The 24529-nt window shown below is 38.6% G+C and overlaps 2 protein-coding genes across 2 annotated transcripts in view; one reads left to right on the top strand and one right to left on the bottom strand.

Annotated features, from left to right (window-relative positions):
- Positions 1 to 631: 631 nt before the first annotated feature.
- On the bottom strand, positions 632 to 4418 carry stoml2 (stomatin (EPB72)-like 2). The gene is made up of 10 exons (XM_086053551.1): positions 4264 to 4418; positions 3472 to 3624; positions 3088 to 3187; positions 2923 to 2981; positions 2728 to 2829; positions 2507 to 2641; positions 2084 to 2228; positions 1616 to 1695; positions 1397 to 1525; positions 632 to 1325 (listed from the first exon to the last, which is right to left on the bottom strand). The coding sequence occupies exons 1-10, from the start codon at positions 4303 to 4305 to the stop codon at positions 1224 to 1226; spliced, it is 1047 nt and encodes a 348-aa protein (XP_085909677.1). The 5' UTR covers positions 4306 to 4418; the 3' UTR covers positions 632 to 1223.
- Positions 4419 to 5431: 1013 nt separating this feature from the next.
- Positions 5432 to 24529, top strand: part of LOC147135792 (protein unc-13 homolog B-like) — a 51625-nt gene continuing 32527 nt past the window's right edge. The window contains exons 1-8 of the mRNA XM_086052782.1: positions 5432 to 5684; positions 11711 to 11740; positions 16604 to 16703; positions 17618 to 17735; positions 17945 to 18068; positions 19462 to 19535; positions 19715 to 19772; positions 21732 to 21942. Of these exons, the coding sequence (XP_085908908.1) occupies positions 5663 to 5684; positions 11711 to 11740; positions 16604 to 16703; positions 17618 to 17735; positions 17945 to 18068; positions 19462 to 19535; positions 19715 to 19772; positions 21732 to 21942 (737 nt within the window). The 5' untranslated portion in view covers positions 5432 to 5662. The remainder of the gene's footprint in view (positions 5685 to 11710; positions 11741 to 16603; positions 16704 to 17617; positions 17736 to 17944; positions 18069 to 19461; positions 19536 to 19714; positions 19773 to 21731; positions 21943 to 24529) is intronic.

The following is a 24529-nucleotide window of genomic DNA, read 5'->3' as shown; positions in this document are numbered from 1 at the left end:
TGTGGCACGCGCCTGTGATTAATTTCGCCCTTCGTTTTTCCTTGCAGGGATGTACTTGTGGCTAAACTTGATCCGGGTCACATATGTTCGATTTAAAAACAAGACGTTTTGTTAATATCCTGTACTTAAAAAAATATAAATATATGAAAAGAAAACCACATGTATATTGATTCGAAAGCACCCATTAAATGTTTTCTGTTGCAAGATCCATCCATCCATCCATTATCTATACCGCTTACCCTCGCAAGAGTCTGTTGCAAGATATTTGTAAAAAAGGAACGCCGATAAATGAATTAAAAAATGGAATCATTTGGAGCATTTAATCTATAACAATCAAATGCGGATTTTAAGAATGAAGGAATTAGTTAGGTTAGTCTGGGTCTTTTACAGTAACATTTTTCATAAACATTTTGAAAGTGAATTACAATTGAATGCAGTATTGATTCTCAATTCATTCAGACTTGCATCTCACACACACACACACATGCACGCACGGACACACTCAGTTTTGTGATATTTACTCCACACTGTACTTGTACTCATAGAAACACAATTTGCGGAAAAAGGACGAAAGTACCGGTATCGTTCAAATTTAATAAATACATCCATAAACAAGGGCTGAATACAAATGTGAAGGTTGGGCACTGTGTTTATTTTACAACTACAGAACAAAGGGAAAATATTTCCTATTCAAAAAAAATGTTTACCCCTTTAGCTGGTTCGAAATTATTTTGGTGCTTACTATTTAATTTGACTAACTGAATTTACTACACACTGAGGAACTCCCACATGCCGAAACATCCGGACATGTTGCAACTCATAACTATTGCAGTTGGAAAAATGCCTTTTTCACTTATATTTCCATGAAGAAGTGAATTAAAATTGTCTTCCTCGAGTTAATCCAATCACATTTCCACTTAAATGAACCAAAATAGCTTGACAATGATTACTAGAGGGCATAATTGTCAGGAAACAAAGATGGGATCGACAGTAAATCATAAACATGAGCAGCATCCAAAAGTCACTGTAATCAGAATAACTGCTGATGTGACTGTCGGCGACTGGCAAACAAGAGTCAGTGAAAATCCCACTGCCGCAGCTTCGGGCAAGACTTCCAAAGAGTTTGTCATCTTACTTGCTAATACAACACTTCAATGTACATCCATTGGAATCATCTGATTCTGCTTTGTGTCATCTTTTGAGTTGATTGATTGTGCCCTGTGCTATTTAGATTCTTGTTGATCCAAAACATCTTCACTCTGCTCCACTTCTCCTGATGGGATCTTCGGACTTGCCTTTGCTAATGCGCCGTAAATGGCCATGGCCTGTCGGCAGGAAAACACCATGAGTAATATAATGATTTCAGAAAACACCTCGTCTGTTTTCACATGCATACCTGTGAAACCATGCTGCTCATGTCTCCTGTGTTTGACGGGAGAAGGACAGTGTTGGTCTCTTTGGCAAGGTTGGAAAACGCAGAAACATACTGCTCAGCCACGCTCAGGGAGGCTGCCGCATTTCCATTCTGCACGATGAAATGAACAAGGAGAGGTTTCAGACTGGACTGATCCCATTCAAAGATGAGCCCCCCCCCCCCAAAAAAAATACTCTTCACCTGCTCCGATAGGGCATCAGATAGAACACGGATGGCCTTGGCTTTGGCCTCAGCTTTAGCTAGGACTGCTTGGGCTTCACCTGGAGCCAAATACGTACAGTAACAGACAGTTAGTAATTAAATGGGAAGTCGACACAAACATTTTCTTTACAATATGTTCTATGCAGCCTCACTAGTCTAAACACGACATTCTGATCGATATTGTGTTTATTGAATGTGAGTTACGTAGTAAAATCCACCCGTTTTGGCCATCTCGGGCGGCGGCCATTATATCACTTGCTGTCAACTGAAAATTACATCACAGTTGCTCAGGGCTCAGCTAACAACCAATCATGGCTCAGTTTCAGAAAACAGGTGAACTGTGATTGGTTGTTACCTGAAAATATATGTGAAGTAAAAAAAATAAATAAAAAAAATCACTACTAAGCATAACGCTAGTATGATAGATGCTTTATCGAATGCACCTACCAGCCGCTTTGTTGATCTGCTCCTCCTTTTCACCCTCTGAGGCAAGAATTTGAGCTTGTTTACGTCCTTCAGCGACATTAATGGCCGATTCCCTCGTCCCTTCAGACTCCAGCACCGTGGCTCTCTTCTTACGTTCAGCCTCTACCTACAGAATATCGCACAGGGTCAACAGATACAGCACCTCTAAAGAATTCCCGTGAGGAAACTTTTGGATAGTAATGATTGCCTCTGCGTGTGTTCTCAACAAAGTGTGCTAATAGAATAAATACGTGAATAAAAATATGACCGAAGTTTAATGACATAAGCACATGTGAAGAAGTATGCAGCTTGACCATATACATTATCCCTTGTTATGAAAACGAAGCGTTTACGGTTTGCCGTTTTTATTTTATAAGGGTGGTTAAAATCTCCTTGAAATCTCACCTGCATTTGCATGGATTCCTTCACACGAGGTGGAACGTGTATATCTTTAATTTCATACCGCAAGCAACGGATTCCCCATTCGTCCGAAGCTTGGTTGATGGAGTGAACAATGTTGGCGTTAAGGGACTCTCTTTCCTTAAGAGGAAACAATACATATGGTTGTTATGTCCTTGTTTATAGGCACGATACGAACAAGGCGAGATCTACCAGCATGTCATTACCCTGAACACTTTGTCCAGTGTGAGTTTGCCCAGTTCTGAACGCATGGTGGTCTGTGCCAGCTGTGTGACAGCGTATTCAGGATCCTCGACACCATAACTAGCCTGCGGTGAACAATGTACATTAAAATAAATAAATACATCATTGACATAGGAGCAGAAAATTTGACATTTGCCACATCCGTTTTAGAATCCTACTTTGAAAGGGTCCAGGATCCTTAAGTACAGAACTCCATCAATCTGTAGCGTTACATTATCTGCAAAACAAATTAAAAGTACAATAGCAAAAGATATCCAAACATATTTAATTGAAGGGTGTTAAGGGTAACAGTTTTCCCATGTAAACGCGACAAAATGACTTACCTAAAGATACTGCAGACTGCTCTGGGACGTCGATGACAATTTCTTTGAGGCTTTGCACATAGCGGATTCGGTCAAGTACTGGTATGAGGAAATTTAACCCCTAGAGGAAGTCAACCAGGAGAGTATTAATAGCAAGTGCATTGCAAAAACTTTTCAATAGCTTTTAAATTTAAGCTGCACGCCTGGCTAAGACTGAATGGATCTTACAACCAAATAACTTTAGTAACCGTCGGTGCTACATTACTGCAGCCGATAATCCACTTTTTAGCAGCTTCAGAAGATCATCACACACAAAAGATGGGTTGCTCAGTCTGTCTGCTAGGTCTCAATCCTAAAATGTCACTGCGGTGAATGAAGTGATTGAAAAAAAAAATTGAAACATACTGGTTCTAGGATGCGATGGAAGCGACCCATTCTCTCCACCACCCACGCCTCCTGCTGCGGCACAAACAGGACCACCGTGTTCATAGGCAGACTGGATGCCCATCGCTGCTGAACTGGAGACACCCACAACCTCGGCGCTGTTCGTCGGCTTTGCTAGAAATCACACACACACACATAAATAGAGTATATACATACAGTAAATATGTATATGTGTATACTAGGGCTCATAATATATAGAAAAAATAACAATATCGCGATATTGCTTACGCGATATGCATATGGGAAGATGTGCAATAATTTTCTTTTGGAATTGTATCTGTATCTGAATTTGATTAATTAGACTTAAACTTAAATGTGCATCGCCACCCAATAGTTGAACATTATCCATTGTAATTACAATTAATTAGCTAAGAATACACTGAGCTCGCTTATTTTGCTGCATGAAAAAAAATCAATTCCTCACATTAGATAATACAAAATGTAATTTCTTTAGGAACATGCTAAATAGCGCAATAATATTACTATATTAAGCATCAATATCGCATATCTTTCCGATAAAGTGCAGCCCTAATGTATACATTATGTATATATTTTATATAAAGTATATGTATATATATATACATGCTAAGCACAAATGATCAATTAGAATCTTAACCAATTCGGTATATGAGCATGGTCACAAAATGTGTGACTTTACTCATGGACGAGGAGTTCGCACTAGTGTGCACGATCGCATCAGGTAAATAAATGTACAGTGCTGTAAACAGCAAATACACTGTGATTTTAATCTACCTGTAAGAGAGACCCGCCGGTGCGAAACAGGGTTCGGATCATCACGTAAACTAAAAGGGAATCAATGAATGAATTACAAGATGTGAGTGGAATTAAATGAAACTAGACTCCAGTCGAAGGAAGTCCACACTCATTTGTGTGTGACCTATCAGGAAAGTTACATCATTGGTGTAACGGTAGAAAGTCCGCCGCTACGGGCAACAAGAAGGTGGCGTCGAGCGTTCCGCTATCCCGCAACAAACTTTCACAACAGTAAAACATAAAATTGAAACTAAAATAATATGGATTGCTTCAAAATAAATAAATAAATAAATAAATAAATAAATAAATAAATAAATAAATAAATAAATAATCAGCCTACATATTTTTGGGCATGCTGTGGCAAGACATTTGCAGGTTTATCTTGGACAACATCTATTTGTAGACATCTTAGAGCTTCCTTTACAGAATTTATTTTGGAGACACGTCATTTGAAAAAGAATATCCTATTATATTTGTTGCAAAGTTTTGTATTCACAAATGTAAATTTGTCAAGACAAAATCAATTTTTGGTGTGTTGTTGACAGAGTTGTATATTCACCTTCTGCTTCTAAAAATAAAAAGGCTCTTAAAACCTTGAAATTGTGTTCCCATTTTTGTTTTCAATGTTTTTTTTTTTTAGTTTTTACTTAGGACTCCTGGTATTATTTATGTATGTATTTATTTATTTGAAATTGCTGCTTGTTTTTCTTTTTCTTTTTCTCTTGTTTGTTATTTTCTATTTGGCTGACAATTTGTTAAATAAATAAATTGTTATGCTCTCCAATTAATGTGGTACATGACTCGATGCACATGGAGGCGCCATTGAGTTGATTTTGACACGCCTGAGTTTTCAGACTTTTCACGAGATTTAACTTTGATAATTTGTTTTCATGTGTGGCTTTTGCGTCTCGTAGTTTACGCCATGGTTAATTAAAAAAAAAACTACGTTTCAATTGGTTGTATAAATCCAGATTTATTCAGAACTTGCTAATGCCTGCGTCACCAGATTCTTCCGCGAATTATTCCTAACATCATTGGTCAGAGTTATTTGTCTGACCCCACCTTTTTTTGTAAATATTGAGTTCCTATTGGCCAAACAAGACGCTAATCACATGTTCTAACTCGCTTGTCCCCTCCCACACTTTGCTCAGTTTGACACCGACTCAGCTGCTTATTTATGGTAGTTTTAATCGTATTGCAATTGGCTCTAGTCACTTGTCGGGAAATTACCTGAAATTTCCACAATAGGGAAAGCATCTACGATTACGAGGATGATGTAATTAGCGTGTATCATGTTACCACACTCATTATATTGTTTTCAAGCGTTTGCTTTCTTTCCAAAGTGAGTGAAACTACTGGATTGTTGTTGGAAGCGCTCATGTCGTTACTTTGTGTAAGAGGTAAGTTTTGCTTCATTTATTTCGAAGTTAAACTGGGTTTTAAAAAACACTGCTTTATTTCTTAGTGGGCACTGCGCTTGACTGTGCGTTATCCTGAAATGCCGACGAAAAATTGTACAGATGTAGAAAAACATGCTAAGGGGAGCTTGAATTTGTGGTGTTCAGAAATGTATTGTCATTATTGTTTTTGTTCTGAACAAGCGTACACATTCTGTTATTTTGAGTAGAACCGTCGTATTTATGTTGAGAATGTGAAATTGGGTTTGTAACATCATAAACATTTTCGCAACACATACGTATCATTCTTGCATTTAATATGACTAAATAATTTAAAACGATGCTATCCACAATTGTCTTCCTCAGAGTAATGTGGATATATATGAATATTATTTATGACTCAGTCCAATTCAAATTCAAGTATGTGTGTCTCTGCAAATGTAGCATTTGTTCACACATAACACGGTAAAAAAAAAATCCTGATGTAGCCCATTGCATTTCCCATTGAAACAACAACCACACGTTACGCGATACTCAATTTGTGACAAGCTCACTTATTTCATCCACTTCCGCCAGGATGCCAAACAAAAGTACTGTATGGAGTATAAATTTCACATTGAATAGGAAAACAATAAGCACACAATTATAGTTGTAGTTTTATTTTTATCGGAAGAAAGTCACATTTATGAGAGAAAAATGTCACAATACAAGAAAAAAAGTCATCATTTTCACAAGATGAAGTGAAGGAATGAGATCAGAGCAGCCATTTGTGTTCGTGCTCGAAGCTGTCCATGCATGGACACCTTTGTGGATCTTTCCCCTGTATCGACAGAAATTTGTATGCAGTCTCTTTGAAATGTTCACACAATCACTTTGAAATTCAGATACCGACAGGTAAATGTTTGTGCCAAATGTTTCACAGTTGCCTCCATAAAAAAACTTTTCTAGGAGTCTGCATTGAATTGGACATGGCATTGTAGTATCACCGTATTTTTTCTTGAATTTCAATTACAATGGCTGCTGTTCTTCTTTGATATGTCAGTATCAAACATCCACATGCACTCATCTGGTTGATAGACTTCTTTCCAGGGTAAACCATGTGAAGCCTCGCCATCTTTCACCCCACTGACTATTCATGATGTGGCATTTGGTTGACTGTCGCCTCGGCTCAGTGTTTGGGCAACGTGCTTCGAAGTGAATCCTTGTAATCAAGAGCCATTGTCTGCACTGGGACCATGTTCTGCATTTGAGCGTCACCGATTGATTTATTGTGTCCGCAAATGAAAGGCGGGCGGTGTTATGCTGACCAAGATAACAGGAAAGATGTGGCTTGAGCCTGGCCGGTGTGTTCAACTGATGTGGTGACTCATCCTGTGATAACAACAGCTTGACAATGTTGCTTTTTTTTTTTTTTTATTGCTGGGTCAAGATGCTGCATCTCCATGGCGATGTCTTACTTTACACACAAGTGGTTTACCACAACAAGTGGACATGTGGGTGAGAATACGACTGTCAATCAAGGACAGGGCTGAGTGGGCCGTCGTACATTGTTGTAGGTTGTTGTGTCTGGATTGTGTCTCAGCGGTGAGCACTTCACAATACACTCAGCCTTTGTGAGAGGTTCCGAGTGGGTACTTTATTGTCGGTTCAGCGGCAACTAATGTTGAGTTTTAGTTGTGCTTGCCACGGGGGACAGCATGCTAGCTTGTACTAGCCGTTATGGCTGTGGTGATACATAATTATGGGTAAGGGTTTTTGTTCGATTCCCATAAAACATGATCCATGAGAAAAAAAGGGATTTTATTGTTTGACAAAAAAATCCTTGCTTCTATTTTCAAGCAGTTTAAAGGCTCTTTCAACTGGCAGATGCATTTTGATTAAATTATTTAGTTTGGCTGCAACTAACGATTACTCTAATAATCGATTGATCCGTCCATTATTATTTAGATTAATCGAAGAATCGGATTAAAAAAAATTAAATTTCCACCCCCTTATTAAGAAACTGGACATTGCGCAAACAGGATGTTGCATGAAAATCCCTGAGCTCTTAAGTACATATATATATATATATATATATATATATATATATATATATATATATATATATATAAATTCAAGTATGATTTACTTGTGTCAACGTAATTGCGGAGTGTAATAATCATAACTGTAATTTAATTTCGATTACAACACCCATCATTTTTTCCCCAATATTTCTATTTATTTATTTTTTGGGGGGATTTTATTTTTGAGGGTATGGGGAGTGCCTTAATTGCTGCCACAATGTGTAAATGGCGGCTGCAGTACAATTCCCATTGAAAACAAGAAAGATCTCATAGATCGTCTTCATGTTGATGTGTTACTCTTCTTCTGACTCGCATGTTGTTAAAATCCGAAATTGTTTTGTTACTGCAAATACCTGAGAGAAGCAGCAGCTAGGAAAATTTCCCGCTATAATGATTATGACCGAAATGATCACAAGTAAAATCATAATGTTCCTAACAGATTTAATATTTTTTCTCATCATCAAGCGGCCCTACGCTATGGTTGCTGCATGCTTTGACGTGGCATCATTGTCCATCAGCACATAATTTATATAGGTAAGATGTAAGAAAATGATTTGGATAAGCATTTGGTTCCCTGCAAGACTAGAAATGACACAACTGCACATGGAGCGGTTTAGTGTGTCGAGCGGCAGCATAGTGGAATTATGCGAGAAGGAGGCAGAGGCAGGGCGAGCGCTTAGAGATTGTGGATGTAATCCCCTGACCATCTGTTGCTCTCTCATGCTCTCTGTCTGCCTCTCGCCACCTGATCGTAGCCACCAGCACCAGCGGAAGTGCACCGCTGCCAGCAGCATTAGGAGAGTGTGGTGTCACTTCCTGTTCCAGTTTTCCTGCATATACAGCACAATTCTGTTTTTTTCGCCAAGCCTCGAATGCGCATTTTTATTTGCCTTTACCAAGAGCTAATACACTTAAAAATACCTTCATATACACAGCCATCTCGTACAGGAACATGTTACCTCCACAAATGATGTCAGTGAGCATTCGTGTTATCTTTAAAACAAACATCGAAAACATCTGTGATCAATGGTGACATTTTGCAAAATGAATGCAGCTCTAGTTATTATTCACTTGTCCTTTTTTTGGTTTCACTCTTCTGCTTGTAACTTGACGGTTGTTAAATTGGACATATTTTGACTTGTGCCTAATGTTTAACTGTGTACTTTGCTTTCCTAATTGTGAACAAATATTAAAATGTGTCAGGTAGAGAACAATTGTCTCAGTGAAACAAAATTGTCATTAGTCTATTGCCTTCTGTGACATCTCCAATGCAAACACCTAAACTTGGAATATTGCTAACAAAATAAATACACATCATCCTATGATATAAAGAGAGGAAGAAGTATACCAAAAGAAAATGGGTGAATATTTGTAGTAGCAGTTAAGCTAGCCAAATTGTGACCTTAAAGTGGAAGTCAACCCAAACATATTTTTTCAAGAATATGTTCTATGCAGGTCCACTAGTTGATACAAGGCATTCTGATAAATATTGCGTTTGTGGAATAAGAGTCAATCCACCCGTTTTTAGCCATCTCCGGGGGCGGCCATTTTGTCGCTTCTGTCGACTGAAAATGACATTACAGTTAACAGTAACCCAGGTAACGACCAATTACAGCACATCTGTTTTCTCAAGCTGAGCCATGAATGGTTGTTATCTCTGCCCTGAGCATTTGTGAAGTCATTTTCAGTCGACAGAAGTGACAAAATGGCCGCCCCCCGGGATGGCTATAAATGGGTGGACTTTGCCACATAGCTCATATTCCACAAACACAATATTAATCTGAACATAGTCTTGGAAAAAATATATATTTGGGTTAACTTCCACTTTAATAGATTCACAGAAGCCCTACAGACCAGGATAACAATCAGTTTCCACTATTAGTGCCCAATGCTTTTTTGCCCTAAGGCCTCAATGGAATAACGCCACTCAAATGAAAGGAAAAATGAAAGTGAAGGTGGAAAGTCTGCCGCTCCCATGATTCCACCTCTTCACCCTAGGAAATGAACTAGTCAGGAAATACTTTGGAGGTATTAATTGCAGTTTTGGTCATTTTTGGGGGGAACCTTTACAGTCAAATCCTAAAGATTTGAAGCATCCAGCTGTGTGTTTGAGTGCACTGACAGAGCAGGAGATGTTATATTCTAATATGTACGTGCCGTTATGTCCCTCCATCATCCCGTTTGGGCCCATCTGCCATCTAGGGCTGCAGAGGTTTAGTAGGTTATACTGTACGCCTGAACACTGCCCCAGCAAGTAATCCCTTCTAAAGCACATCAATCCCACCAACATTGTTCTATTGCGACATCAAGAGAAGATGGGCAGGCTAAAAATAAACAAAAGCAAATACTTTACCCCTTTTCAAGGATCTTTAAAATTTTGATTTTTATTTCATTTATGTAATTTTTTTTTTAAAGTGGAAATCAACCCAAACATATTTTTTTCAAGAATATGTTCCCAGCAGGCCCACTAGTTGAAACATTCTGATTAATATTGTGTTTGTGGAATATGAGTTATGAGCAGCAAAATCCACCCCTTTTTGGCCATCTCATTTTGTCACTTCTGTCAACTGAACGTGACATCACAGTTGCTCAGGGCTCAGGTAACGACCAATCACGACTCAGCTTCAGAAAACAGGTCAGCCGTGATTGGTCGTTACCTGAGCCCTGAGCATCTGCGATGTCATTTTCAGTCGCCAGAAGTGACAAAATGGCCACCCTCTGAGATGGCTAAAAACATGTGGATTAACTCTTATTCCACAAACACGATATTAATCACAATGCTGTGTTTAGACAAGTGGGCCTGTATAGAACATATTCTTGAAAAAAAATATGTTTGGGTTCACTTCCACTTTAAGTCTGTTTTTTCTTTTGTTTCTTTTACTATTTACTATTTTACTATTATATCCCCACTTGTTAGCCTGCTGTCTATTGTGTGACAGCTGTGCAGGTCCATCCTGATTATTAAAAAAATCCATAAATAAATACATGAAAAAATAAATAAAAAGACAAAGTTGCTGTTCTACATTATGTTACGCATATTTCCATTGTAAACACGTGGAGACGTTCATATTAACACGTTTTCAAGGTGATTTTGGAACACCTGAGGGTTAGCTAAAAATAGCATAGTAACAGGAAATTATGACTAATTATGAGATGTACTTCGATCACATAACACCTGATGTAATGGTGGAAAACACCCAGGATTTACTTGGCATTATTCTGAAATTACCGTACGAATGTTACGTACTCTGTGATTCAGGAGGTGATTTACTTATCATAAAAAAAAAAATCAATCAAACAGCTCACCTCGGTTCTATGTTAATAAAGCTGCATATCGAATGGAAATGTTACTGTCGATGACGTTTTGCTTGTGCAATCGTGTCACGAGTCATGGCGCCTTTGTTTGCATATTAATGGACGCTGTCAGGCTTCAATAACAATTGCTCCTCAGTCCCGATGTTACGTATTCATGTCTAAATATAGGCACACACCAAAATTACCACCCACTTTTACTTCCTGTGGTCCATTGTAGTTTTGCCTGCACACCTCAGACCAAACCCATTCAAAACCGCGACTGTCTCTGAAGCAACAGTCCAATTTGGGAATCACAAATATGTGGGGGAACTTGCGTAATCGTTCTGCACACACACACACACACACACACACCGTACTCACTGAAAATGATACTGTAATGAACTAAGAAACCACTGGCTTTGAAGTACTCTTTGTTCTGACCTCCAAAAATGTCGAAGAACTTTCTTTTCAGAAGACCCTACAGTTCCTAAAAAAAATCTATATTTCTGGCATAAAGTTCCTGCATTGTGCCAGTGCCTTATATTTCTGACTTTTAAAGTCCTTACCCATGTTTATCAATGAGCTATATTTCTGACCTATTTTAAAATGGCATAAATGAAGATGAACTTTCCAATATACGGGCTAAAACTGTTCTGTGTTCTTTATTTGCAGTGAAAAAAGCCAAGCTCCACGGACCTTCAGGTTAGTACTTTCACAAACGTTTCTTTTTCCGCATGGCCGCACATTGCCAGTGTTTGCTTTAGGTTGGAAGCTTTGTTTGCAGGCGGGTTTCCGATGAAATGTGACCCAGGTAGGTTAAAATTGTCCTGGCTGGATTAACACTTGCTGAGAAGCTTGTATCACACGAACTGTAATAGACACTTGTAATACCTAAATACTGGAGCGTTTTTGTTTTTTTTAATGTTGGCTGGTTGGTAGATCAATCATCGGGTATAGCACTTATTTCGGTATAGGCAATGTGGAGAATTTATTAAAGAGCCTTGCTTTAAAGCCATTCTGCCCCCTCTAATTTAGATAGGAGTTTACAGTATCTTTACAGTTTACTTGAGAACTTTTAAAGAGGAAGTCAATCCAACCTTTTTTTTCAAGAATATGTGTAAAATGGGTGAAATAACTCTTATTTCACCAGCCCAATGTTTATCAGAATGCCTTGTTTCATTTGTCATTAGTGGTCCTGCATACAACATATTCTTGAAAAAAATATGTTTGGGTTGACTTCCGCTTTAAGCAGAAAAATCCACCCAATTTTAGCCATCTCGGGGGGCGGCCATTTTTTCACTTCTAGTCGACGGAAAATGACATCACAGTTGACCGATCACGGATCAGCGTCAGAAAACAGGTGAGCCGTGATTGGTCATTACTTGAGCCCTGAGCAACTGTGATTTTCAGTCGACAAAAATGACAAAATCCCCCCCAGAGATGGCTAAAATCGGGTGGATTAACTCTTATTCCACAAACGCAATATTAATCAGAACGCCTTGTTTCAACTAGTGGGCCTGCATACAACATATTCTTGAAACGATAAAAGTTTGGGTTTACTTCCGCTTTAAGTGCTGATTATTGTAAAGTTTTTGTTTTGCATGATGTAACCTTGGGGCTTTTGATGCCAAGATGTGCAGCAGACTTAAGATCGCTGGCCACTCAATCCAAATCCCTGTGCTGTCCACCTTTGCCAATCCCTCGTTTAACCGCACACCTATCTTTTAAGCCTTGTGACATGTCTTACCAGAGCCACAGCAACTTCACATGTGGTAGGGACTATTTACTCCCACTCCACAAATTGACCTCTGCCTTTGTTAAGGAGAAGGGTCTCTGTTGCACGAGGACATTTAGTTTTGATAATTACCCAAGTCTTTGTCTTGTGTGTATTTTATGAGGCTCTTCCCTGCCCTGGATCACACCACGTGTAACACCTGCCCCAAAGCAAACATCATGGATAATTCACTTAATTCTTTTGTCCCTCTTGGACAAAATGTAAACATGCAATGGTTATAAAAAGTATACACACCCCTTTTTCAAATGTCAGCTTTTTGCAATATGAAAAAAAAATTAGACTCTGGTGAATCATTTAAAAAAAACCTTTTCCACTATTAATAATGTGAACTACAACCCAGAGAACTCAATTGGAAAGAAAAATACTTTTTAGACTTTTCATAAACGTATAGTATGTCCTTGTGTTGCTTTGTTTCCGTAACTGGCCTTTTTGACAGTGGCAATATTTTAAATCTTATATATTTTTAAACACCAGTGGTTTCATGGTCTGACTCATACAGTATTAAATGATATAGATGATAGGGCTGCTCGATTAGGAAAAAAATATTCATTACAATTATTTTGGTAATAATTCAAATCACGATTATTCAAACAATCATTTATTTTTGGGTACAAAAGAACATGTTTAAAAAAATATTAGGACAAGTACATGTAAGTAAGTTCGTTTTGGACCAAACAACATTTATAACATTTATTATTATACAATAAAAAAGTTGCAAATGTATGATTTCCTTGTGTAAACAGTGCATTGGATATAAATGCATATTAATAATCGTTTTTTACGATTATGCCAATTTTGTAATCGTGGAATGTAATAATCTTAATTTTAATTGAATTTCGATTAATTGCACAGCCTTAACAGACAAGTGTTCACCCCCTAAAGAAATCACTTCAACAAACTGTGGTCTCAAATTTAGCATGTCATATTTAATTGTTATTGTTCCAACAGCAGCCCACTGATGTTTTCGAAGGAAATGTGTGTACCAAACAAAACGTGTTACACTAAATGATTTAAAAACCTAACCTACCATGACAAAGGAAATACATTATTTCTATTTTCCAGCAGTCATTGAGCAGTTAGGCTGAATTCATTGTGAATCATTATGCAGTACAAAACGCATGTGACCTTTTCTCCTCTTTGTGAACACAGAGCTTGTCTATGACATGTATTTGCATTGTGCTTTGACCACACCTTCAGTCAGGCCTCACTTTGTAACATCAGGTTTCTGGGGAATGGGTCTATCTTAAAATGACCTTGGATATGCTAAGGCCTAGCTTTCCACTCATTTCCTCAGGAAACTTGAATTTGATAAGAGGTTTTAGTGGCTGGGTTCATACATCTTTTCAACTCACAGAATGATGAATTGACCAGCAAGGGTTGAAAAGCAGTCCCGGATTTCTCTTCCGTTGAACGCATTGTCAATAAGAGGTCAGAATTAAAAATGTCAGTCAACAGCATCGATCAATAATGGACGAAGAGAAGTGGATGGTCTCAGGGGCACTAGTATCTTGTGAAGAAAAAAAAAGAACCACGGGAGTAAGCACAGCTTCATGCCACCTTATATAAACATGCCAGCAATTCGGTCCTTGCATCAATGAAAACTTAAACAATAGCTCCATATAGTGTTCTACAGCAAATAAAATCCTCCAAATTTTCAAAATGACAGAAATGTTTAATTTTCACTTATCTTTGTTTTGATTTCAAACAAAAACAAAAAGTGCAGAGTGTTCTCAGCGTCAGTAGAATCTCTTATAAACTGAAAATGTAAATAAATAGTTCCTTGACATTAACAGAGTTTTAAATAGATTTTTTTCATCAGCCAACAGATTTAAAAAAAGAAAGGCAGATGCCAATATTCGTCAAAACAGTGAGTATCGAAGCCGATAATTGGCCCAGTCGATAATCGGTCTATCCCTAAAATTCACCACAATCTATTAAGCAGGCTTATTTCATCACAGCAACATTTGAGCATTGACTTTTGAGAGAATGGCGGTCGGTGTCTTTGTGAATGTTGCTTGTAATTGTGCCAGCCAGCCAATAACTGTCGCAAATGCTCCACAGCTACAGTGGCGTTCATCTAATCCATACATGCTCTTCCTTTATCTCATCTCTTCTATTCATGGTAGCCAGCCCAAGTGTGGCACAAATCCCAAGATAATGATATAAATCTAATTAGAAAATTGGTTATAGCACCCCCCCTGGCGCCTTTGTAATAATCTATGTTCTTTGGCTTCTGTCTCTTTGAGACACTGATTAGGTCTGTGCTCTGTCACTTTTACCATTGTAGCCAGGAGAGGACTTTTAGACTCGGAGGGTGCTCCGAGTGCAGTTTTCTTTTGTTTCAGGCAGTTTAAAAAAAAAAAAAAAAGGAGGATTCTTGTTGTGTGTCTTTGGAATCTATTCTGTTGACTGAACTGGCTACTGTGTTGAAGGCAGAGTAAATGTTTTGAATGTGTTTCTGGGGCAACATGAGAGTGTGACTAGAGTGCAGCCAGCTGATGCCTTGCTTATTTTTCTCATAGTTCGTGTGTGTACATATACGTGCATGAATGCACGCGCGCCATGCGTGGCGGGTGTGTCCGAATATTTTTAAAAAAAATTCCATCAAGCAACTTAGGTTTGCGTTTAGTTTCTTTAAATGGGGGCTTTGTTTTCTCTACATACTGTATGCGTGGCTTTGCTGAAACAGATAGGCGTTGTGTTTGGGGGACGGCTCCTTTTAATATACATTTTCCTTTTTACTGAAAATGAATATCCGCTCCAAATATTGGTTATCGTCCTCCTTGGCTACTAATAATCGGTATCTGCCCTGAAAAAACATATCGGCCTATCTCTAATAGCTATTGTACTGTACAGCCATTCGTATGATGATTAAAAATACTGGTGGGAATGCCTTGCAAACAGGACAAAATGTGCTCATCTTTTTCCATTTATTTATTTTTTTAAATTAAATTTTGCTTCAGACCAGAGTGTGAACTCAGCGTTAATCCCCAACCACCGCCCAGTGCTCAGACGTTTGTTGCCTTTTGGTAATGCTACCCGAGTGACTGCAATCGCTGGGTGTGAAAGTTGTTGCATTGTTGTTTGCATTGGCTTGAATCCAGCCTCAATGTCCAAACGAGTTCCAGCAATACCGGTACAGTACTGGAAAAAGGCCAACTGTTAAACAGAATTGAGATTTTTGTCTGTAGCTCACCAGTCATGATCATATCGGTATCGTTTTAAATAGGGATGTTACGATATCCAAATGTCACGGTACGATAATATCACGATATGAACCTCACCATACGACAATTATCACGATATTGTGGGGAGATTGGTGATTTATAAAAAGCTCACGATATTGTAAAAAGGAGAAGCTCATATTTAAAAAAAAAAAAAAAAAAACATCACAAAATTCTGTTCTTGTACATAATAACATTATTCACAAAGAAATAGGCTTGGTCAGTCATGAGCTCCTATTGGCGGTTAGCATGGGTCTTAAACATAGGTGGCATCAAACTGCACTAATAAACTAACCACCAGAGGGTACTGTAACTGCACGAATGGAAAACAACTTTGGCTTTTCAACAGATTTGCTGTTATTTATATCGTGGCATGAGGACGATATACTGTGGCAATTTTAATATAGCACAATCACAATATTGCCGCTATTGTGACATCCCTAGTTTTAAATATTCCAATGTTGCAATAAAAGAGCCTTTGAAAATCTTTTGTAGCCCTTTAAGAATTGTTTGAGTCACCCTGTATTATTTTAAACCTTGTTTCAGACAAATTCAACACTTACGTGACACTGAAGGTGCAGAATGTCAAAAGCACGACCATCACCGTGCGAGGGGATCAGCCTTCCTGGGAACAAGATTTCATGTTGTAAGTCAATGAACTTGGAAGACATTCATTCAACTGTTTAATTTCCTCATCCTGCATCATGAAAGGTTCCCATAGTGATCAGAAAGCTAGCATGAGGCTGCAAGGTGTTAAAGTAAATAATTTAAGAGATTGTTGGACTGTGCATTTTTAACCAACAGTTTTGTGTGAGACAAACACGTAAATGTCCAAAGTGAACTTTTGTCTTTTTTTTTCCCCCTCACCTAAGTGAGTCCTTCTGTTTGGTTTGTCAACTACTTCAATCCACCTAAGAAAAAATAACACATACGTACAGAAATGATGAGTGATTTTATTTATTTGACCACCAAATGATTGCAGAGGACTTGTTGAGGAAATTTAAATGATAACCTTAAAAGGCCCTAATCTGCCTGTTCAAATTATTCTCCTTGCATGACTAATTTATTTAGCTATCTCCTTTTGAGCATGTGATGCAAAAAGCCTTTATCTCTGCACCTGGACACCATGGATAGACCCCCCCCACCCCAACCTTGTGCTTCTTGTCAATTAGCTATTCACTTTGATTATCCATTCTCTCATCTTCCTTTGATTGTTCCAGAGATAGCTGTAAACTAGCACAGAGATGAGAGTATGCAAATGCTCTTGTTGTGCTGCTCGCTTTCAAAAAAAAATGAATGTCCAATTTCATTGCTGCCATCAGGAAGCGTTTGAATCCTTTGAATAGTGAGGTGGATGTCAAACAAGGTAGGAACGGATTAGACTAATAATTAACAAAAACAGGGACAATCTTTTTGTTATCCGAGATAGTGGTTTGGATCTTGTCGTGATTCTTGTGTCAAACCTTAAAGGCTACATTGCTCGTGGCATTTCTTTCTCTGGCTTAGTGCACCTCATTTTGTGGATATTAAAATACGTTTTTTTTTGGTTTTTTTTCACAGCGAGATCAACCGGTTGGATCTCGGGCTCATTGTTGAGGTGTGGAACAAAGGTCTCATCTGGGACACCATGGTGGGGACAACCTGGATCCCTTTGAAGCGTATTCAACAATCAGAGGAGGTTAGAGTGGGAGTAGCCGTTCATAATATGAGATTGTGTGATGTTGCACGCGCACAATACCTGTTGCAGACTGCTCGGTTGCATCGAGTTTATGTACAGTACATTCATGAGAAATAAAGTGAACCTTTTTGATTTTGGCAAATGGCTGCAATGACACACAGAAAGTGAACAATTCTTCGCTGACTGTCTTTTTCCATCCCCAATTGCAGGAGGGCCAAGGTGAATGGCTTCTCCTGGATGCAGAGGTCCTGATGAAAGCAGACGAGATATATGGCACCAAAAACCCGACCCCTCATCGACTCTTACTGGACACTCGCTTTGAGCTGCCTTTTGGTGAGAGAATTTGAAAGTCGCCTTACTGTGGACTTTGGTTGGGTTTAGATTTTTTTTTTTTTTTTTGAATCACTTAAACTCTATTACAGCCTTCCTTTAAATAGTTCAATTTCATTACACTGAATGAAATTTGGATCTCAATCTACTTTGAAAATGTAAGGCAACTAATTGCATCAATTTATCAAGTGGTTGCAACAAACATATTCAACAAGACAACTTCAGTTTTTAAATGTGTAAAAAAAAGTAAATCCTACGAGAGTTTTTTCTTTTCATCCTACTTGAGATTTTCTTTGTGTTTGAGTTTAGTTACTTATTTGAGTTTTATAAGACACTTTTATGAGTACATGCTACTTCCTTTGCTATTCGTGTTAACCTGGAGCAAATCAGCCATGACCCACAGAATCTTAGTGGACTGAAATGTCAGCAGCTGGTTTTCGAATTGCCTAGGGCATGACTCACAGTTTGAGGACGTCATCAGGCAGGCTGGTGTCCTTTTGACCAGTGCAAGAATATATAGTGTAAACCTCCTTTGTTTGTCTTGATGGAATGTAATGTAACCATTTAAACATTGGTATCAGGTCAACGGAAGATGACATTGTCAGTAAATCCATGTCTGCACAAACTGGTATATTTATATTTATTTATAAGTGCTTTCTGACCTCCGCTTGCGAATACCATTTTTTTATGTGCATTATCTTCTTCTATGAACTGGTTTATTTATTTGTTTCATCCATAAAAATGTTACTGATGAATGTGACAGTATTTCTACCTGCAACTAAAATTCACACAGTCAGGTTTCCTGCCCATTGGCTGGACTGTAGATCTTTTAATTTTGCCCAGGTGGCAAACTCTGGGCTCAAGCATTTTGATTCAGAGTTCTTGCCAGGTGACTTTTCTTTTCCCCGCAGCTGCACTTTTAAGGTTACAGGACGCCATAATGGCTTTGTGCCATTAAAGCAGTGTGGCACCCAGGTATCCTTTGAATGCTTTGCCTTTTTGTGTGACTGTGTGGGTTCTAATGTGTGTTTGTCTGCTGAGCCAAAGTCAAATCCTTCTGAAAGGTTATATGATGATCGAGGACAATTTTCTCGAACTGGAAGGTATCATTCTGTCTGTCTTGTAACTAGCCAAATACTATGTTGCTTGGAGAGAGATGCATTACCATTCATACAAGTTGCCTGTTGCTGCTCTACATAATACATAATCCTTGCATTTCTTAGGTGTTAGTATGATGTTCGATTCTGATGAACACCACACTTCGTACAGTTAGTTTGCTACTGTCGTCTTTCATTGCTGGTGACTGACCGCTTGTAACCGTCACAAGCCAACGTGTTTTCATTTCCTGACATGTTTTGATTACCTTTAAAAACTTTTTTGTGTATTTTGCCACCAGACATCCCAGAAAATGAAGCGCAATACTGGACAGACAAACTGGAACAAATCAATTCCATGGAAATCCATGATGAGGTAGGACATTTTGACTACTCCATTTTAAGGATGACAAAGAATTGCATGCGGGTTGTCATCCAGTTGTAAACATACTCCTTTTATTATTATTATTATTATTATTATTATGATTATGATTATTATTATTGTGTACTTTTTTCTGACAAGTGTACATGTTATTGTGTTTGTCTCACGTGCAGTACACTCTTCCAGACGAAATTGAGAGTCATCCATTGCCCCCCACAGCTTCGCAGTGCTGTGAGTAATTCCTACTTTTAGCCTCTAGATGGCGCCATTTCTACTTTTTTTGTACCACAGGCTTTAGCATGCGTTTGTTCTTCCCTTGCTGGGGCCTTTTTTTCTTTCGCCACAAATGTAGTTCTTATTATTAAAAATTACGTTTGTCGTGGTTTATTACTAAAATCCATTGATTCATAATTGTGTCAGCCTCATGACATTGTTTAAGGTTTGCTTGCATGTCAGTTTGGTAACAAGTCTTTACAGGTATTCTCAATTCTTCCATTATTACTAAAAAACAGACACCGCAATATTTTGTTTTCACTTCCCCTACCTCCTTGATTTTACCTCTTACTTGTTATATTTGCACTTTCACCAGGCAACTATTTCGGATGGACTGACTCACTCAGTATGTAATGAAATGATTCCCCTAGCCAATCCTTAGTGCCCTATGCATGCTGTAATTCCATATTCCCCAAGAACATTTTGTCCATATACAGTGGATATAGAAAGTGTACTTACTACTTCTCAAATGTCAGAATTTTGTGATTTAAAAAAAAAAAAAAAAAAAAAAAAAGAGACCATCAGCCATTACTTTGTACCCTTTTCCTGACTGATACATTTGAACATTGAGATTGTTGTTGCCGTGGAAGCTTTCTGCAGGCCATGGCATGTGATTACAAAAATGTCAAGAAATCCTAATAGAACAGCTGAATTTAAATTAGGGTTAAACAGAGCAGTTTTGCTGTAAACGGTGGCTTGTGTGTGCTGATTTCCATTTAACATGATCGGTTAATTCAGAATACAGCCGTATCCTCCAGTTATAACAGGGTGTGCACACTTGTGAAACCGCATTATCTCAATTGTTTATTTTCTCTTCCCCTTGAAAATATGTATGTATTATTTCAAATGCGTTGTACGATACAGTATATGACATTCATGGTAGATTTTTTTAAAAATGATTTATCATGATATTTTTTTTACATCACAAGAACCTGGCATTTGAAGAGGGGTGTGTCGACTTTTTATGGCCATTGGCCAGTGTCGTCTGATTACTTTTGTAAGTGTACGTTTTCCCCCTTTACACCTGCTGTTCCTCACTACTTCAGCACCCTTATTCCCACCCTTGTTATAGATATTTTTCCCTGCTGTGTGCTGATTAAATAGATTATTGTATTCACGTAATTACTGTATAGCATTTCCATCGATCCATCCATTTTATAGCACTTATCCGGTTCAGGGTCATGGTTGAGCAGTAGTCTATGCAACCTGACATTGACAGACATCAATTCACACTCATATGGTCAATTTGAAGGCATTGTCATGAAAACGTCTTAAAAGAAGGGTGATGATAAAGGATCCAAATTACAAGTATCATTAATATTGACTAGGGATGTCACAATATCAGCAATATCGCAATATTGAAATTGCAGCAAATCTGTTTAAAAGCCCAAGTTGTTTTCCATTTGTGCAGTTACAGTACCCTCTGGTGGTTAGTTTATTAGTGCAGTTTAATTTCATGCCAACGATGTTTAAGACCCACGCTAATCGCCAATAGAAGCGCATGCCTGGCCAAGCCTATTTCTTTGTGAATGCTGTTATTATGTACAAGAACAGAGTACAGTATTGTGATGTTTTTTTTTAATATGAGCTTATTTTTTTATTTGTATTTTTTACAATATCGTGAGCCTTTATACGGTATCGTGAGCTTTTTATATATTGCCAACCTCCCCACAATATCATGATAATTATTGTATTGTGAGGTTCATTTTGTGATATTATCGTACCGTGACATTTGGAGATTGTGACATCCCTACTATTGACAGCCTGCACACTTTATACAGTTACACTCTAGGTTTATCTCCCCATAGCCCGCATTCTCAGATTTTGGTTATAACCCAAAATATTAAAAGGTTTGCCATCATAGCGAAAAACGTTTTACTTGTGTTTCAGGAAATAAGATGTTTCCTTGTGTTGCAGCTTTGGATGACCAGGACAGTGCAGTAGATGACCGGGATAGCGACTACCGCAGTGAGACTAGTAATAGTTTGCCGCCACGTTACCATACAACAGCTCAGCCCAACTCGTCCGTGCACCAGTATCCCATTGGGCCTCGGCCGCACCACCACCTAGACTCATGCACTGATTCTCTGCACAGTTTTGAACTGGAATACCGAGACCAGAGAAGCAGGTACGCTTGACTCATTCAACCAAGCAAAAGCCATACACATCGCTACTTGCATCTACTTTCGCTTTATGTTTATTAAAAATGTTTTTTTTGCAATTACTGCAGTATATTGTTTCTCTTATAGCACTATTATAATAATACTTGTCTAACAATTCTTTAAACCAGCATGCTGGATCAATTGGTGTAATCTACGTTCATCATTAATCTCTGTTTGGATGTGTGCAGAATCTTCACTTTTGCATGAAATGTTTGTTCCATTTTTCAAACTGATCAACACATTTTATTTGCTTGCTTTGTTTCTTGTTCTGCTTCTTCTTTTCTGTTCTTTTCTCTTTCCCTCCTACCAAATGGTTTCATCCTAAAAATATATTGGCTTTAAACTACATTAGATCACTGAATGACAAAGGACGAGTCAGAATTATACCTGTAGATTCTGGCATGGGTTGTGAGGATTGGGAAAGCAAATACAATAGGCGAGGAAAGCCTCAGCTGAGTGACTTTTTAGATGATCAACAAAATACTGCTCAACTGGCAAAGCCTTACCTTGAACCAAAAATCTCAGCCCTTTCAATTAGTCAACAAATTGGTTGCGTACCTGTAATGTATCCTGAGGGCTATGACACGATAGATCGCCGGAGAAATAAAAAAATCAGGGACACAGGGGGCTTTATCAATAGAGAAAGACACGCATTGAGTGTAGAGGCATTTCCCCCGGATGTTGGGATGCTCTGTGGGAAAAGAGGGGGTATGTTTATGCTCCAGGAAGAGGGACAACACGAGACATCCTGTCCCCAGCAATACAAAAATGGCCTTCTCTATAAGACAAGACTGTGGGCTAAAAATGAACTGGACGTCACTTTAGAAAATTATGTGGCTTACAAAAAAGAGCAAGATGCAAGGATGCAAACACTGTCTGATTTTGATTTTATATATCCTGGAGACCATCACAATTTTTTCAGAGCAGAAGAGGATTTTGATGAAGTTCCTTTTTCTGCAGAAGAAATGCCCACAGTGATTTCAAGACGTAGAAGAGACAAAACGTTCTCCTATGATAGCGACATGGACAACTCTCAGGGATTTCAGGAAAAGTGCAGAAAATCTAAAACTGGTGGATGGGCATCTGAAGCAGTGCTTTCACCTGTAGAAGAACCTAGTGAAGAATACATAGACCCAATGGATGAGCTACAGTGTCTAGTTGAAACTGTTTCCGAATATCTTGCTGAGAAAGAAGAGGAAATTAGCAAATATGGTTCTCTTCCTAAATCAAGCAAATCAAGGCTATCGTCTCAAGGAAGCAGCAAAACAGATTCTGCTGGAGATGACCACAACAGTTTAAGGGATCCTAAAGGCGAAAGTCAATCACACACTCCCTCTGGAGTTTCTAGTGTCAAAAATGCTATGAGCTCCTTATTCAGTAATCTCACGGACAGAGTTGGCGGGGGCCCCAAACAGTCTGTCGGTGATACAAAACCGTCGTCTGTACATCCGCCACAGTCTGGCATAACAAAACTGCTGTCCTTTATCCCTAAATCAAAAAGCTCTACTCCTGTAGCTGTTGTTTCTCCTGTGGAAACATCTTCTGAAAATGTGTTCACTTTGCCTTCACAACCATCCTGCAAGGCCAAGATGCAAAGTGAAACTGACAGACGGGCTTGTGCAAGTACTCCTGATATACAGGCGCGCAAACAGGACTTAGGAACAATACCTCAAGCTCCGGGAAGCTCTGTTTTGGGAAAATTAAATCCTTTAAAGCTATTTTCGCCAAGCGACAATATGAACTCAGGTGAAAGCAAGGAACACCCCAAGCCAGCATATCATCAAAGTGATTCCCATCTTGATCATAGTACTGTTTATCAAGATATACCACTTATGGCAGGCAAACCAAACAAAGAGAGCACGTCTTTTGCTGGATCCGCAAAGGCGAATGGTGAAATGCAATCAGAAAGCACCAATTTGATTAGTCTAAGGAAGTCAATTAGTTCACTGATCACGCCTTTTTCCTCCATCCCAGCTCATCAAGCGTCACCGGTGGCAGTGTATCCAATATTTAGATCATCCGAGGAGCCTGGACTTCCGAAACAGTGTCATGAGCCATTATCAAATACGAAGCTTAAACCGCCTTCGCTGTCCTCTGAGAATGTCTCAAATCAGCAACAAGCAAAAGCAGAAGGAGGGTTGTTTTCTGGATTTTTTAAGTTTGCATCCAGTGAAGACGTTTGTTCCCCTGTAAACACAAAGAATCCAGAGCAATCACTGCAAGGATCAACTTCTTCAACATCCAATGCCTTTAAACAAAATTCTGCCACACCACAAAAAAACACAGAAACGGGATGGTTCTCTAGCATATTTAGCCCTGCTTCTGCTCCCCCCAGCTCAAACCAAAATAATCCGGAACATGCATCAAATCTCAAAACAACAGAAATACATAATCGGATGCAACAGCCAGCTCCAAATCAAAGCTTTTTGGCAGGATTTTTTAAAGGGAGCTCACCGGAGGATTCTTCTATGAGCTGTACTCAGCTGAAGCAAGTAGGAATTCTCGATTCAAATGATGATCTGTCGGACAATATACTACAGCAGGGTCCACATA

This window comes from Filicampus tigris, chromosome 15, assembly GCF_054856515.1.
Source record: "Filicampus tigris isolate MCC_2025a chromosome 15, RoL_Ftig_1.0, whole genome shotgun sequence".
Lineage (NCBI taxonomy): Eukaryota > Metazoa > Chordata > Actinopteri > Syngnathiformes > Syngnathidae > Filicampus > Filicampus tigris.
The sequence above is the reverse complement of the archived record's forward strand: the minus strand, read 5'-3'. Positions and strand labels throughout refer to the sequence as shown.